Source organism: Rhipicephalus sanguineus, chromosome 3 (assembly GCF_013339695.2).
Source record: "Rhipicephalus sanguineus isolate Rsan-2018 chromosome 3, BIME_Rsan_1.4, whole genome shotgun sequence".
Classification (NCBI taxonomy): domain Eukaryota; kingdom Metazoa; phylum Arthropoda; class Arachnida; order Ixodida; family Ixodidae; genus Rhipicephalus; species Rhipicephalus sanguineus.
The window spans coordinates 43,136,704-43,153,562 of record NC_051178.1 but is presented as its reverse complement, the minus strand read 5'-3'; the positions used below and the strand labels follow the sequence as shown (position 1 = coordinate 43,153,562).

Here is a 16,859-nt window from a genome sequence, read left to right as displayed (position 1 = left end):
AGGTGACGAGGCTCTGTGAAGCCGATGACACCGGGCCGCAGACCAGGAGCACCCGATGCGTAGGTGTTTTAGAAGGGGCCGCTCCCTCCTGAAGAGACCTCGGTCGGGCAGCTCGGTGCTTCTATCCTGGCTACACGTTCATCGGGGTGGCAGCTCTGCAATAGCCGCCTCAATAGGTCGGCTAAAAATGTGAAGCTCACTCAGACTCACTTATGAAATATATTTTGCCTTTTGGGCTCACTCGGACTCATACTCACCACAATGTTTCTCAACCGGATTCACTCGGCCTCACACTCACTAAAGTTTTTTCTCGACCGGGCTGACTCGGACTGAAACTCACCAATATATCACTCACTCGGACTCACTCAGACTAAGACTCACGGCTCAATCTCAGTCTGAGTGAGTCGACTCACGAGTCCGTAAGCGTATGATTAGTTTTTTACCATGGTGACACTCCTCTCTAATGCAAAAATGTTCGAAAAGCCGGGTGAGTTCATGATTAAAAATATACTCCGACTTAACACTCCAAAATATAACGAAAACTACACAGACGTTTCGCCACCTATGCGGGTGGCATCTTCAGTCTGCACTGGCAGCGAATGAGCGAAGGTCACCCAGTCTATTTCTAGTCTCGTATGCCTCTGTACACATCCGGTAGGGGGCCACGGTTGTTGTTGCACGCCGACCTTTCGCGGCGGATGAACCACGACTCGAGAAGCTTTCTCTTGCCCCACCGTTGTTCCCGAGCCAGCGTCGTCGAATTACTGAAGTCTAAGACATGCCCCGTTGTCCAGCAGTGTTCGACGAGTTCGGCCTTGGAATGTGTGACATGGGTGGCTTTGGCGACATCGCCTTTGCGCTCTTTGAGCCTCGTTGACCGCTTCCTGTCTGTTTCGCCGATGTATGTAGCGTCGCAGTCCCCGCACAGTACCTTTTAAACGACCCCGCTTTGATCGTTCGCAGGAGTGCGGTCTTTGGGCTTTGTGAACACTTTTCCCAAGGCACAATGAGGTTTGGAAACGGTTTTAATGCCCAGCGGACGAAGTATTCTCGGGGCAACCATTGACCCTGGTTGCCGCGACTGCAGTGAAACCTTTTGCTCCATGGCTCACATGCTCTGGCGATGTCCCGCGTTGCCTAAAACCATTCTCTCCAGCGAAGCCGAATGGGAGGAGGCCATCAGAAGCACGGCACTCCGAAAGCAAGCTCAGGCTATCCAGAGGGCCCAGGAAAAGACGGAGCGTCACGGCGTTCTGTCCTCTACGTGAGCGCGGCCAGCGGTTACAACGACCTCCCGTTAGGGGGTCCTGTCAGTAACTCCTCAGGATCCAATAAAGTTTGTTGTCTGTCTGTCTGTCGCCCAGGAACGGCGAGAACAGACATCGGTAATTCAAATGCGACAGCGTTCAGAAAAACCCCCACCGGCAGCGTTGACCCAAAGAATGGAAAGAATAAAAAATTACAGCATATCCACGGGTGAATGATGAAGAACTTGGGCGAAGCTCCTGAAGCAATCATGGTCTCGGGATTTGCTTCTCGTTGAGCTCGTTTCGCAGCGGCGTCCTTGGCGCGCACCGTCTTGGGATCCGCCTGGCTACCGCCAAGCGAGCGCCCGCCGCTGCGCATCGTCCATGCTCCGCCAACGATCCGACACGTACGGCGACGATCTAGGAGAATGAGAGAGGCGCTCGCTCTCCGCGCATCCCCGCGCAGCCCGCGCAGCAGCCAATCGGCGACCAGCGGCACTTCTAGCGCCATCTAGTGTAGATTCACACAAGCGCCATATTGCACACAATTCTATTGGACCAACGCCATCTAGGAAATGAGACGAGAAATGTTGATGACGACACAGATTGTGTACAGCGCCATCTAGAATATCATCCCTGAACTGCAGTTTGTATGTACTTCTATGAGACAGCGCCATCTATTGCATCATACGGGAGATCCGTTTACGCCGGACAACGGAAACGTGACAAGGTTTAAGTGGAGCTACGCCCCTAAAAGTACGATCCCAGCAGGAATCGAGCCCAAGCATTCTACGTGGCAATCAGGTATTCTACCTCAGAACCACACCAGGTCTATAAACTAGTTTGGAAAAACGGCCCATGCAGGCGTACTGACGGTGCAACGTCAATTGTGGTTGTTGTGCTGGCTATCCAATTTTACAGGAAAGCAATAAACACTACATATGCACTCCTACGATACAGGCGTTATATCAGATTCACGTCTGTGGTTCCAGTGTTGTGTCCGTTTTTATAGCAGTCTCATAAACATTACATTTTTATTCCTATGATTCAGCAAGCTATATTGAAGCATTGCTCGACCCTGGAGGAATATAATAATAAAAGCTACGTATGTTATTCACATGATTGCACCATAAAGTACACTTAGTTTCGATAATACTGACGTATCTACTCTAACCGGAGTGCTGACGTTACGTCGCACCATAAGTTACTCTTAAAAAGCCAGTGTTGTCGAGGTGCCTGGTAAGCCCACGATGTGCACACAGATACTACATTTACGAAAACACGTGGATCCGTCCCGTGAAGCTTGTCTCAAAGCCATAAAGTACACCATAGAAGCCCTCGCTCAATGCTTCGCATGAAAACGATTCGTGGGATTTGCCGAATTTTTCCCGTTATTCATGTCACGACCCGACAGCATATTCGTCAAATTTTCTTACACTCCTATGCCTCTTGGGTCTACACCAAGTTAAGGATGCGATCACGATAGCACCGAGACGTAGATAGATAGATAGATAGATAGATAGATAGATAGATAGATAGATAGATAGATAGATAGATAGATAGATAGATAGATAGATAGATAGATAGATAGATAGATAGATAGATAGATAGATAGATAGAAACGGTCAAAGAGCGAAAGGTTCGCTAAGAAATGTCTCGCGTTTAAAAAAAGACAAAATTGCTCAAGGTGACGACGCGCGCGTGACTAAGTTTTTACGCCCGTGCCATCCCTTTTCGCTTAGCCTTCACGTCGGGAGGAGAGACAGCGCATACAGCGTGGTACAGATTCATCTAACTCCGCTGGCACTTGACGGATTCTGAAAATGTTTGCGGCAGCTGATTTGTGAGGAAATAAGCTCCATTGATGAAGCCCTTCGAAGAGTGCTTGTAAAAGTGTTGCAGAGCCCCTTTAACTCGGTTAAAGACAAGCATTTTTTTGTTCATCCTTGTAATGTCCCGCTATGAATTCGGTTTTGTAGAGAAGGTAGCCATCACATTCACGTATCACTACACTGACACTGTAATAATAATAATAATATCTGGGGTTTAAAGTCCCAAAACCACGATATGATTATGAGAGACGCTGAAGTGGAGGGCTCCGGAAATTTCGACCTCCTGAGGTTCTTTAACGTGCACCTAAGTCTAAGTACACCGGCTTCAAACATTCTGGCCTCCATCGAAAATGGAGCCGCCGCCGGCGTACACTGACACTGTGATGACCCTTGTATGCAGTTATTTTTTGTTTAATAACGCAGACAAATAGGAGTGAGTTTCTTACACATAGACTGTAGGGAGAAATAAACTTTACTTTGTGACCTCTTACGCGTCCTCTTCCCCGAGAATTATGCAATTAAGAAGTTCGCGCCGTATGCTCGATAAATTTAGGTCGTTAAGGCACAACTATAACTTGTATCTTGACTGCCAGAGTATGCATATTCCACGCAATCGTTGAACGTGTAGAAGTAAGAAAAGTGAGTTTAGTTTACTTTTAGAGGTGTAGTGTCAAGTTTAAATGCTTCGGGTAAGCAGAATGTACTGCCTAAATGAAATCGCAGAATGAGCAAGCTTAGCTTTTGATAGTAGTATATTCATAGCAAGCGCTTGCGACTTGGTTGCGATATCTCAATAGGTAGCCGAAAATGAAAGCAATCTTGTAAGAGACAAACCCGGGAAGCGGGATTCTGGGTGTGGATGCTCTATAAGAACACCGTAAACGGTTACGTGGCAAACCACGGTCGGGTCGATTCCTTTAGCTCGTTTTAATTATCTGTCGAGGTGGAACTTGCTTGCTAAAGAACACTATGCTTACTAAAGGAATACATCAAAAGTTGCGGGCCCTGCTATAACTATGTCAAGACGCTTTGTCGGGCACTATGCCTTAATCAGATCTTTAAAACGACTCCACCCAAAAGTTTGAAAGTGTCAGTGATAGCTGCCGCACGAAATAATGGATGCTGAGAACGTGTTAGCGAGCTTAGTTATCAAAGAACAACAAAATTGTAGACAAGAAGTGGAAATTTAAGGGCTCTTTTTTTCTTTGTTATAGACAAGAATAATGAGCACTAACAGACAATAATGCCAGGGAAAGTATAGGGGATGTTAGTAGTAAACGTAATGTAAATGTGAAGAAAGCAAAGTCGACGAAAAAATAACTTGCCGCCGGCAGGGACCGAACCTGCGACCTTCGAATAACGCGTGCGATGCTCTACCAACTGAGCTCTACCAACAGGCAAACGAACAGCGTTCCACACTCGCCGTCATGGCTACTGGCGGCGCTCACTAACGCTCCCAGGTTTAAATGCACATATATACCCCATAAAGTGTACGGGGGGATGCCCTCGCGGTAGCTCAGTTGGTAGAGCATCGGACGCGTTATCCGAATGTCGCAGGTTCGGTCCCTGCCCGTCGCAAGTTATCTTTTCGTCCAATTTTCTTTCTTCACATTTACATTACGTTTACTATTAATAACATCTTCTATACTTTCCTTGGCATTATTATCTGTTAGTGCTCATTAAAATTGTATACAGGCATTCGAGCTTTTATTGAGGTTTCCACACGCACAGTTCCGGAGGACAAAAGAGCAGGGCGTGAGGGCGGGGGCATGTTGACGTCCGCCGAACTTATCCAGAGTCAGGGCCGCCTCGGCGTCACATGCCTTAGCAGCCCTAATTACCCACTCATTTCTTTCCAGACATAACGCTTGAAATAACCTTGCACCACCGACTTCCAAACTTTGACAGCAAGGCTGGACTGACTTGCTTATTTCACTCAGTACTCCGTCCAACCGACAGGCTTCCACGGTCTAAACGATGCCTCTCTGATTCCACAATTTCGACAAAGTGTTGCACGGAGAAGGCCGGCTAAATTCTTGCAAAATAATGCCTTGTCTTTAAAAAATGAGGCTTGTGCGTTGGTCTCTTAGTGCATATATTAGGTTCATTTGTAGTGAAGGCAGCATTTGTGCTTAAAGGAGCACTGACACAAAATTTCGAAGGCGAGATAATGAGTGAAATAGATGTATGTGGAGCCGTACACAACGTCTATGAAATATCAAGGGCCAATATAGCCTAGAACATATTTAAAATCAATTTTAAAGTGCATGCCGCGCGACTGAGCGAGATGCGGGCGCTTCGCGACGCCGACATCAACGCGGGGGGGTGTGTAAACAAACCTACGTCACGAGTTTGTGTTGGCTGGTGGCTGGTTGTGCCGTGGTACCTGCCATTTCTTCCTCCGTGCCTGCGGCTTTGCGTGTGCTAGTTGTGTTCTCTTCCGCTGTTCGCTCGTCGTGCCCGTTGGCAGATGTTATGGCCCGCTCACGCTAGCGGCAAGCCTGCCGCAACGGCGCGGTGCCGCAGAACGTCGGCCGTCGCCGCACGCGCGAGAGCTGTCCAACTTGCACGGCAAGCTTCGCCGACGAGGCATTCGCGCCTCCGAAAAACATGGCAGCACTGCCAAAAGCGGTTGTCGTCCACTTCGAATCTATCAAGTGGCCGCCGTGCGCTCTGTAACGTGTAAGTTCCGAACTGATGCTTCCATTTGCTTTAGATTCATGTCCTTAAGCTTCGACAGCAATGTATTCGTCCCGATTCGGCGCCGTTTTTGAGAGCCATAGTCAAATAATCCATGCTGTAAGCTTAGCGAGTCGAGATGAGCGCTTCCGAATGCTCGGAGGACATAGATTACGCGTTTGTTAGTTGTTTCTAATCCTCCATAGCTGGCGCCACTTAACCTGGTTCGGCGCCCACCGCATCCACGCTCGCGCGCCGCCTACGTCACAATTTTGCGTGTTCACGTGGCCAGCTGTGTTTTCCCGGCCCCAGGAGGACGCTGCCTAGCTCGGTGCTCTTTGAAACCGAAACTGCGACAGGGCGCTCTAAAAACGTCTCTAAATAAATAACCGTCGCGCACTCGCGCAAACGAGGTTTGAAGCCGTGATAAGTGGATCATAAGCTATCTATTGCAACAAAAAAAACAAGGTGCAAAATTTTTGTGTCAGTGCTCCTTTAAGAACGCCACCATGTTGTCGCTTTTTAAAAACCGCTAATCAACTATATAATAGTGATTTCTAGCAGTCATTTGCATGGGCTCCCCACCATATATATTCAAAGTAAAGAAGCAGGCGCTAAGAGAAGCCGCCCTGAGAACGAAGGAGACAACTTTATTTAGCGAAATGGCATTTTTCACTTCGAGGTGATGTTCAGTCGGCGTCTGACGGCCACCTCTTCAGCTCATTCCTCTGTTGAATGGCGGGTCTCCAAGCTGGCGTTACGGAGGATATCGCCTTCCCAGGCGTTGCTTGCGGAGATGGTCAGAAGACCGTTGAAGGGGGGGGGGGGTCCTGTGTGCTCACAGTCTCACAGGATCTTTGCGAGGTATGAAAGCGTCCAGCATCTCGGGCAGTGTTTGTTGAAGACGTTGGGGTATATGCGTCTATACGGAAAAATTGCTTCATGTATGCTGCCTTGTTCTGTCGCAACTAATGAAGCCTGCCTTTGCTTTGTGGCTTTCCAAAATGCATGCAAGTGCTCTCGCGCAGAGCTTTCTCACACGTCATTCTGCTTTAAAGCCAATTGCATTGCTGTGCTTGGTTTCTCTCAATGCGGACGTAATGAAGCGGCTGCTTTCAATGTCAGCAATAAGCACTGTACAAAGCATTACTGCATTGGTAAATGCTAAATGAAGCTTCACTACTTTTCAATACAATCGTATGCTTAAAAGCACGTTTGAACTGCGCTATAATGAAAAGCGACAATCTGCTCAAGCACTGTGTGGTTAAGATGGCCGCCATGTTTGGCACGGCCGAAAGTCGCCGATTTTCTATTTGAATATTTCTGCATGGAAATCACTGTGCCCTGCTCATTTCACTGTTCTGGATTGTACATTTTGTCGGCTATGTCAGCAGTGGCTTTACAGCTTTACAGGAGCATTCATTACACTGGCTGCCTAATGTTACATGCTTTATTTATATGATTTCACGTCAACCCTAGATCAAGCCTGGAGTAGTAAAGACAGTTCCTAAACGTGGTATGTTTAAGCTTCTGCGTAGCAGAAAACTATAAACAAAATGGTGGAGGTCACACAATTTCCGGTATAATTATATCTGGGATCTTTGAAGGTTGAACCAAATCAACATATTCACCGATATGAGTTCCCAAGTTTAGACCATTTTACGTCACACACGTGGACACCGCCACCTTGGGCTGTTAAACGAACGTTTTCTTATTTTGTATATTACGGCCTGAATTCATAAGATTATCGAGCGTCGAATGCACTAACCCAACCGCTTTTGTGTGTGTACGTCTACTGTAGCACTGCTCGTTTAGTTGTTAAAAGGACCGACAACTAATTTTTGTCGACACATTTTTTTACGGCGCGACAGAAAGATCACCCTTCGCAGGGTTTGTAGCTGCAGTAGTTAATCCCAAAAGCACGTGGTTATTTTACAAGCAGTACTTTTTGATCTGAAAGGCCCTAAACACGGACGTAGCTTTCCTCCAGCAACGCTGAGAATAGATAGCGATGCCGCCAGCCCTTCTCGCGATTTGTGAAAGCTATCGCTGTTCTGCATTCGCAGGAGTTCCTGTAAGTATGCTTAACCACCTTTATTTAGAGCTTTTCAACTATTTTTGAAAATAACAAGCTGTTACACTGAGATGATGTGGCATTATACACCTTCCCTGAATTTGTACCGCGTTGTGCGCATGCGTCTAAGGTTGCCTGCGCCTGTTTCATGGATGACTTGTCCTGGCGTCGTTACTCTCTCGATTCACGAGCCAAGCCAAGTAATCGAAAACGCCACTACGCATATGCGCGGCCGCGCCGAGTAGCAGCGCGCGGCATTTCTAAGACGAAGTGTAGGTAGCAAAACTATGTCGCTCCAAAATCTTACCGACCTATAAACTGCGTGCACTCTTGCATGAGCACGCTGAAAAGTTGCTCAAGACGCGCTGACGAGCATGGAATCATTACGTCACGCGAAGGCAGCGCCACTGTAATGCATATTATTAACGCAGGCATATATGTAGATTTTTATGGAGTAATACATTTTAATATAAAGAAACGAACAATATCTCAATATTGTTCAATATTTCAATCGTCGACCGCGTTCAGCAATCAACGGCCACGTGGCCGGGTTCATCGGATCGTTCATGTTTTGCCACCAGAGGCGCCACAGGTCATTTTTCGCGACTTTCAATTAATAAATAAAAAATATAAATCCATCTCTCACGAAAAAGACAGGGTTGGTTTCAGTCAATGCGACGGACAATCTTTCCATCAGTGGAGTCATCTCATTTAAGGTTCTGGGCAGTTGTCGGTCGCTTTAAAGATACAAATCTGCAAGGTTAACAGCCCACTATGGCGGTACCGAACCCCATCGATAAGATGGTCCATAGAGTGATGTGTGAGGCACTCATCAAATTACACGCTTTCATGTAGGTAATATCAATTTGCTGACACTAATCTCACGAGTGGCCATGTGCGCCAGCTTCCCGATTTCTTAACTGCTGTCAGTTTATTTTTTCCGAAATCTCTTTTCCACGACGCAAAGAAGAATTCAACCATACAGAAAAAAAAACAACAGCCTTTTTTTTAGTTCAACATGCCTTCCTTATCCTCAACACAAGATGAGAACTATTAGCGCTTTCCCGTTGCAAACACCAATTTATTCAAAAGTAATACAACGTAATGCTGATTTTGAAGCTAGCCTTGAATCACATTTGCCACACTAACAATTATGCAACTAACTGTAAAGCGTCCTCTTTTTCCACTTCCGTCGCCTTCAGATGCTAGATAGGCAGATAAAGTGTACCATGCATCGCAACACTTAAACCTGTAGCGTTTTCACCGTATTACGGACGAGTGGAGGTAAAACAACAATAAAACACTGCCCTATGCTTACCGCCCCAATGCTTTATTGCTATAGCATGCACTGCATGACTGGAAGAATGCTTGGCTACATGTTTTTAAGAGCGTAACTACTTCTTTGTTCATTGCAGGCATCATCTCCACACTTTGGAACATCGGTAAGAGTGTCTATCCACGACTGCAGTGACCAGTCAAGCACTATATGTACTCGTTTATTTAACGAACAGAAAAAGACATTGCAAAGATATGTTAGATATGTGTCAACCGTTAGATATGTGGCATATTTCGAGGTAGTATTGACGTACTGTAAGCAGGCACAGCGCTAGCAGGTAGAAACTGCATTCACAAATGCTCTCCTGCTTACCTTGCTTCTGCCGAATTTGCCGGCAGGCGTTTTCGCACTAGAATACACCATTATCGCTTTCTAATTATGAGCTAGAGTGCCAAGATGTACGCTATTTTAAACGTGATAGCTAGGTTTCTGAGAATAGAAACGCATACGCAAGCTTCCGAATTTTGCTTCAAATCTGGTGCAGCTAAGGAAAATACGCACCTATATTTCACGTACTATAGCAGTGAAGAATACACAGTAGATAAAAAGTACAAGTGGTAACATTCAAGAGTAACAATAATAATATCTGGGGTTTAACGTCCCAAAACCACGACTTGATTATGAGAGACGCCGTAGTGGAGGGCTCCGGAAATTTCGACCACCTGGGGTTCTTTAGCGTGCACCTAAATCTAGGTACACGGGCCTCAAACATTTTCGCCTCCATCGAAAATGCAGCCGCCGCGGCCGGGATTCGATCCCGCGACCTTCGGGTCAGCAATCGAGCGCCATAACCACTAGACCACCGTGGCGGGGCAACATTCAAGAGTAACCGCGTTAGAAACACTAGAAGCCCACTTATTCGAATCCATAGGGCACAGGGGCAAGGTATTGAGCTGTATTATTAGCACGCATGCTGGAACAACATACCGAAAGCGACACATGTTGCTTAGACCAATCAGGGTTTGTGGTTTTAGTAACCCGGAGTTATGCGAGATGTTTCAATTTTATAGTACACTAGACACCTGCGAGTGAGCTGGAAGATTTATACGAACGATGTAGATCCAAAATACAGAAGAGTTTATCGATAGAGACAACATAGGTCTCTGTCGAAGGGCTGGAGGTTAGGAACAAACTATGCAGCGATATTTAGCGCAAAGAAACAAAAGGACGAGAAGGGAGGACACAACACGTGCGCTAACGTTCAACAAAATCGTTCATTGCAACCGAAGCACGAATATATACCGTGCTGACGCTCACCCGCTGCACCCAGACGTCATGCGCAGAGAAGCGAATTTATCTGTGAAATATTTTTACAAGACATGGGAAACAAATCACTAACTAATGCGTATTCAAAAAACACAATTCTTTATCCGACAGGGACGGCGTGCTTACACAATCACTACCCAACTTTGCGATTTTGGCGGCTTCTATTATAAATCTAGTTATTTCATAACGGTTGGTCGATAACACCTTGGTGTTCTCAAAAAACGAGGCGCACCCACAAGCTGTGCAATGCATCGCCAGCCACCCAGCCAGTATTGGGTCATGTATCGCTCCGCTTTTGAGTGACCTAGTTTGTAGCGTTAGCTACACTGGCCTAGCCGAGCTAGTTGCGCGTGGCTCCTCAAGAGCCGTGCTGCGCATGCGCGAGGATCAGTGATGTCACACAGCTGGCGCATCGGAGCCGGCGCCTCCCACGCACTCCGCCGCTGCCGCCGGTCTGCGCTTTCCAGAGGAGTGACGTCGTATCCGAGGTAGACGTACTGGCGCTGGAGCGCGCGCAGCTATTCGCCTTCGCTGTGCAGTCGCCGTCTGACACTGCGCTTGAGCCGTTTGATAGCGCCTCTGACTGGCGTTTGCCAGTGTGGTTTAGCCCTGAAGAAGGAGAGCGCGAATGCTGCTCAAAGGCGCAGGAGAGCGGAGAAGCTTAACTCAGCGGATGCCGAAGTAGTTGACTCGCAAAATAAATGTACATGTGCCACATAATATGTATACCATGTATGTGTCATTGGAGCAGCAATAAGCATGATAATCAAGCTAATCCTAGACAATCAGGATAGCTAAGCACAAGCAGCTTAACCTTTGCTAACGCTACGTTATCCTGGCATAGCCGAGCTAAGCCACTGCCACATTTTTTAGCCACGCTTGACAAGAAGCTACTTAGCTTGTCCTCTGACGTAGGCATATGGCGAACCTTTAGATATGTTGACGATTACCTGATCATTTTTATTTTAAACACGACCGAGGTCCCGCCGAACCGCCATGTGCTAGCATACTAAACTTGTTTCACAGTGCCTATACCCCTTGTCACTAACGCATGAACTAAAGATGGAAAGCTTCGCTTCCTTGATATCAAGTTCACGTCCTCGATAAACGAACTTGCTGGCAGTATTAGCCACGAGGCAACAAGCAGTTTTCGCCTTTCAGCTCAGCCCACACCAAACTCGTCAAAAGAAGTATGATTAGACACTACCTAGATTACGCTATTAGCAAATCATGTAAGCACCGTGTGTTGGACAGTCTCTGGAAGCAGTCCTCCCGACTCTCGAAAGCAGGCTACCCCTTGCACGTCCAAGTGTCAGTCGCCGAGGGCTTCGTAAAGAAATACCACCACGATGATCACGGTCGTCGTTACAACACGTATGTCACTCGAAAAAGGTTATGTTTCGTGCCGTACCTACTTAAGATTTCGCACAACATAAAACAGTTGGCGTCTCGTGCTAACGTGCAGGTTCTTTCCTCCGCCCCATGCAAGCTGTAATCAACTTCCATGCTCAATAGTCAAGCACGGCAGAACGCTTCTGCTTCCAAGATAAGGCATAGGACTCGGTTCGTGGACTGTAGAGAGGCAGTGGTGTACCAGATTCCCCTCTCATGCGGGAAGCAGTATGTCGGACAGGCGGGGCGCTGTCTCAATGACAAGTTATGAGGGCACTGCAACCTTGTAAGGTAGGGCAACAACGGGTGGCTGGCGATGCATTGCACAGCTTGTGCATGCGCCCCGTTTTTTAAGAACACCAAGGTGTTATCGACCAACCGTGATTAATTAACTAGGTCTATTATAGAAGCCGCCAAAATCGCACAGTTGGGTAGTGATTGTGTAAGCACGCCGTCCCTGTCGTACAAAGAATTGTGCTTTTTGAACACGCATTAGTTAGTGATTTGTTTCGCATGTCTTGTAAAAAAGTGTTTCACTGAAAAATTCACTTCTCTGCGCATGACATCTGGGTGCAGCGGGTGAGCACAACCACTGTATATATTTGTGCTTCGATTGCAATAAACCATTTTGTTGAAAGTAGCGCACGTGTTGTGTCCTCCCTTCTCGTCCTCGTGTTACTTTGCGCTAAATATCGCCTCATATCTTACCAAAAAGGCCGAATTTCTCTTCCTGAACAAACTAGACGTCAAGGATGCGTGAGCGATTCAGAAGAAATAGCTGGCAACATTATTTTGATATATGGAAGAATAGACACAATGAAAGGTTAGAAAGAAGGTTTCGAACGTAGTGTTAAAAAAGCATGAAGGTGCATTCTGACTAGACGCGCACGATTGAGCCAGCTATTATTATAACATGCTGAAGCATATTGAGGTGCAAATATTTACATAGCAACGCAGTGGGTTACAGTTACAGGAAATAGAAATATAAGTTGACTACATTTACTGTTAAGTGAACTTCAATTAGTGTACAAATGTTAGATGGCTAGAAAAACTTCAAACTGAGATACAAATGGCGACGCTGTTTTGGAGCAGCCGCACTGGGTCATCGTGCCGTTGTCAAAACGTCAGGAGGTCTGACCGGGTGTAGACAATTTTTGTTCGAATAATATCGACTGCACTGCATGTTAAAAAGCCAGAGGTTATTATATTTACGTGGAAATTTATCACTGCACTGTGCCTTACAGCTGCTGAAGCTTCCTCAGTTTCACAAGGAACAAACGAGTGAAACGCTTGCCCTATGCCTAATTGTAGCGATCTGTTCTAATACGCAACCTATGAACTGAAAGTCGACGTTAATTGAGTTTTGAAACCAAGCTTTATTTTTTTTCCGATGCAGTGCTTGGCTCTGATGCCATCTAGAAAAAATTCTAAGGAACCTGCATCAGTAATATAACACAGTGGACAGTGGTTAAAACGCTCAGGTCTAGCGCGAATATTTTAGGTAAAGCCTTTACGTGTGGAACCGAGTAAAGTGTAGAACACATACGAACAGAAGATAGCATTTAAAGCTTTCGAATACTTTGCGTCGCACAGGTGTATGCCTCAGACGGGTCGGTTGTTGCTAGTCGGAACAGAATATTATTGAAATAGCTTGTTGGGTTTGACCTATTTGTTTATACTTTGTCGTCAAAGAAAAACAATTGGCACAAAACTTCGCCGTTGGATTGACGTTGAATGAAGAAAATAGTGTTGTTCCAACAGCAGGTAGCCAGAACTTAATGAGCAGTGGCCAACATTTCGAGCACATGCTGTTATTTAGCCAACAGTGAGGGCCGACCAATTTCATCAATAAGCCAATACTAAATGACATTATTCGTCATTCGCCCTGCGCTAGCAGTGGGAGCTCTATTTAGCAGGGGCGTAAATGCGCCTCTAGACAGCTTGAGAGTACAGAGAAGGCTGACTTTTATTCATAGTGAAGATAGGTTTGGTACTGCTTCAGAAAAGGCGCTTGAGCATTGAAAGTAAAAAAGAAGGGGAATTGTCCCAGGGGCTCGTGTTTCTGTAATATGCACATCTAATGAAACCGACAGAAAATTAAGCTCTGTTTTTTGACTGCCTGTTCCTTAATTGCTTACTTCTGCATCGGTTTCATTAGTTGCGCCTAATATTTGAGCGTTGAGGAAGGGAAAGAAGGTGAGGTACGACGATAGTTCGCGTGACAAAGAAGAAATGAGGACAAATTCGAGAGAAACTGCCCAAGCTCGCCGTATGACCACATGGTGGCGACCAACGGCAGCTATTAAGACGGGCAGTCACCGCACTAGCAAATATTTGCAAACAGCAATTGTCAATTATGCTGGCAGTAAGGTTGATGAATTCAGAGGGAAACGGTCGTGGTTACCCCGTGAAAGACAAAGAGTCGAAAGAGGACCAGGACGACTCTCTTAAACGAAGACCTCATCATAGATGTGCGCTTGAGTATTTTTCATTCATTTACAAATGTTCCCTACTTCGCCAGCAATTTTATTTATGACTACTGTGCTCGCGGCATGTTGTTTTAATGGATACGTGTCGCCGTAAACATAACCATAAAAAGCGGTGACTCAAATTTTATATTTTCGTTCAAGATTCCTGAAGACAGTTCATCAATAAATAATATGAGGTGGTATTTACCGGATTTTACCCAATCACACATTTACAACTTTAATTCTGAGCCGCCCGAGCATGAACGCTTCTGTTAGCCATGGAATCAATTATTTTATGGAAGTCAAAGTGCATGCCTCAGGGCAAGAACTTTGTTATTTTGTTTGTATGCTGATGGTCCCGTGCTGCAGTAGCTCTCTCTTTTTTGCGCATGGTTGCCAACGATCGCTCCGAATATCATCGATCTTGATGAAACGATGGAAAAGTGCCTAGATTTGTCAGCCATCCCACTGAACACGCAACGTTCTCTTATTTTTAATCCTGTTGACAAGTACGTGAGAGCATAAATGCGCTACGCTATGGTTTTTCTCATGTAGTGAAACGGCCTACGTTTACTTAAGTTCCCGCGCCAACTACACGAAGCTACTTACGTTTTAATGCTTGAAGACGATCGTAACAACACAACTAAAGCCTGAGTTGCTGTGAAGAGATGTCGGTAAAAAGAATTCGCGTCAAAATAGCTTTTATGTGGAGAATCGATACAATTTATATGACGCAGCATAGCTTCCAAAACACTATTCGGCCATTATAATAAGAACTGGCCACATTTTATAGATAAATTAGATACTCCGTGGTACGTACACCATGTATAAAAATTGAACAGACGTGGCAAGGTGAAGAACTTTCAGAGGTGTCTGCCCTACTTTGTGATTGGTCATGCACGCTGCTAGCCTGACACTGTACTGGAAATTCAAAACAAACATTGTACAGTACATTGATATGAGACTTTCAGAGAACAGAATAAAAGAACAACCCAGCTGACATGTCTGCGTGCACTAAATATCTGACAACGCAAATAGTACCTCTGCCACCATGTATCACTTAACATGCGCACATGTTTCTTCATTTAATACACTAGGGAGAGGCATCAGCTCTGTGATTGAATAATTACAGGATATAATCGGAGAAACGTAGCCGAGGTACTAAATAAAATTAAGTTTAAAGAGAAGTTCATGTCCAGTGTAAGTGTGATTTCACGATCGGATATTGTCATCGCTACGTCAACAGGCGCCGAGCGTGTTCCACCGATACCACTTTTCGCAGGAGTGCAACTGCTGCCGCGAGACCTACATGAACCGGCGCGAGATTCAGCTGCAGGACTGCTTTGATCCCAACGGACAGAAGCTTTACGGTGCCGACGGCAGCATGACCATATTTCTCGAAGAGCCCCAAGACTGCTCCTGTCACAAGTGCGGAGGCTGATGGAGGAATGGCGTGGTCTCACCGGATGCCGTCGGAATGATCCAATACCACGCGATATAGTGCAGTAACTGTTAGCGCGGGCTTGATATGTGCTTGGTGTCGCATATTGATACTGGCCGCCCACATCGGAAGAACACGAAAGAAAGAATAAATATGAGGACATTCTGGGCCGTTGCGCAATAGTAATATTGCACGCTGTTGTAACGCGTTTTTGAATGTCTAAATATCCGTTTCATTGGCTTATACCGATACCCGACAATGCCATGACTGATATGGCTTAGCACTACCAGTCAGAAAGAAGAAAACAGAATCGCATGAACGAAAGTATTGCAGAACAGGGTTGTCGAATTCTTAATTTTGACAACTGTGGTCGAGATATATATTCTATAAAATTTCAGATTCAAAATTACATACGCTGCAGTAAGCCTCAAATAAAGCACGCTGTCCGTCAATGTCAAAATGTGTATTGTGTGTTGTCTGCATCATGCCGGCGTGGTGTACTTTTATCCGTCAATGCGGCAAAAATAAATTGCGTTCTCTGAAATATTCTGTGAAGCTGCGCATAATCATCTCACGTGCTGGCCTTTGGGCTTGATGTAAGGATTGCCAAGTCAGTGCACGAGTGCTTTTGATGTCGCACAATTTCCGTGAACGCATCATTAAACTCGTTGCTTATATGCCACACATGCGTGTAATAAATGTGTGCACAACAACAGTACAGAAGATACAACGTGCCCCGTTGGAATCAAGATACTGCGAACATTCTTCGCATCTTTGTCTTCCGCGAACTTCCCGGATGCACACGATGCGACTTTCCTTCGGGGGCCCTTCCGACCCTTTCAAAAGTGGTATGATATCAATGCCTGATATCATACTCTGAAAAGGTTGAAGCGGAGAACAAAGTGTCACCTAACGCTGCATTTTGAAACAACGCACACTCCCTTATCTCATATATCGGTCATTTCTGAACGGCATTTGGCGTCAGGATTCGAGAAACGTATCAATACTGATATCCAGAATAACTCAAATCGCTACGCCGAATCCTAATTATATATATTTTGTTCCATGGCTATGTTTCAACATACACTTTAAGGCAAAAGGTTGTTAAAAGGGTGTGTCGTTCG

The 16,859-nt window shown here is 45.8% G+C and overlaps 1 protein-coding gene across 2 annotated transcripts in view; it reads left to right on the top strand.

Moving 5' to 3' along the window:
* LOC119386585 (partner of bursicon) overlaps window positions 1–16,411 on the top strand; it is a 40,997-nt gene extending 24,586 nt beyond the window's left edge. The window contains exons 3-4 of one of the 2 annotated variants that reach the window (XM_049413189.1): window positions 9,248–9,274; window positions 15,577–16,411. In XM_049413189.1, coding sequence (XP_049269146.1) covers window positions 9,248–9,274; window positions 15,577–15,735 — 186 coding nt within the window. In that variant the 3' untranslated portion in view covers window positions 15,736–16,411. The remainder of the gene's footprint in view (window positions 1–9,247; window positions 9,275–15,576) is intronic. The other variant, XM_037653872.2, reaches the window with a different exon arrangement.
* Window positions 16,412–16,859: the final 448 nt, after the last annotated feature.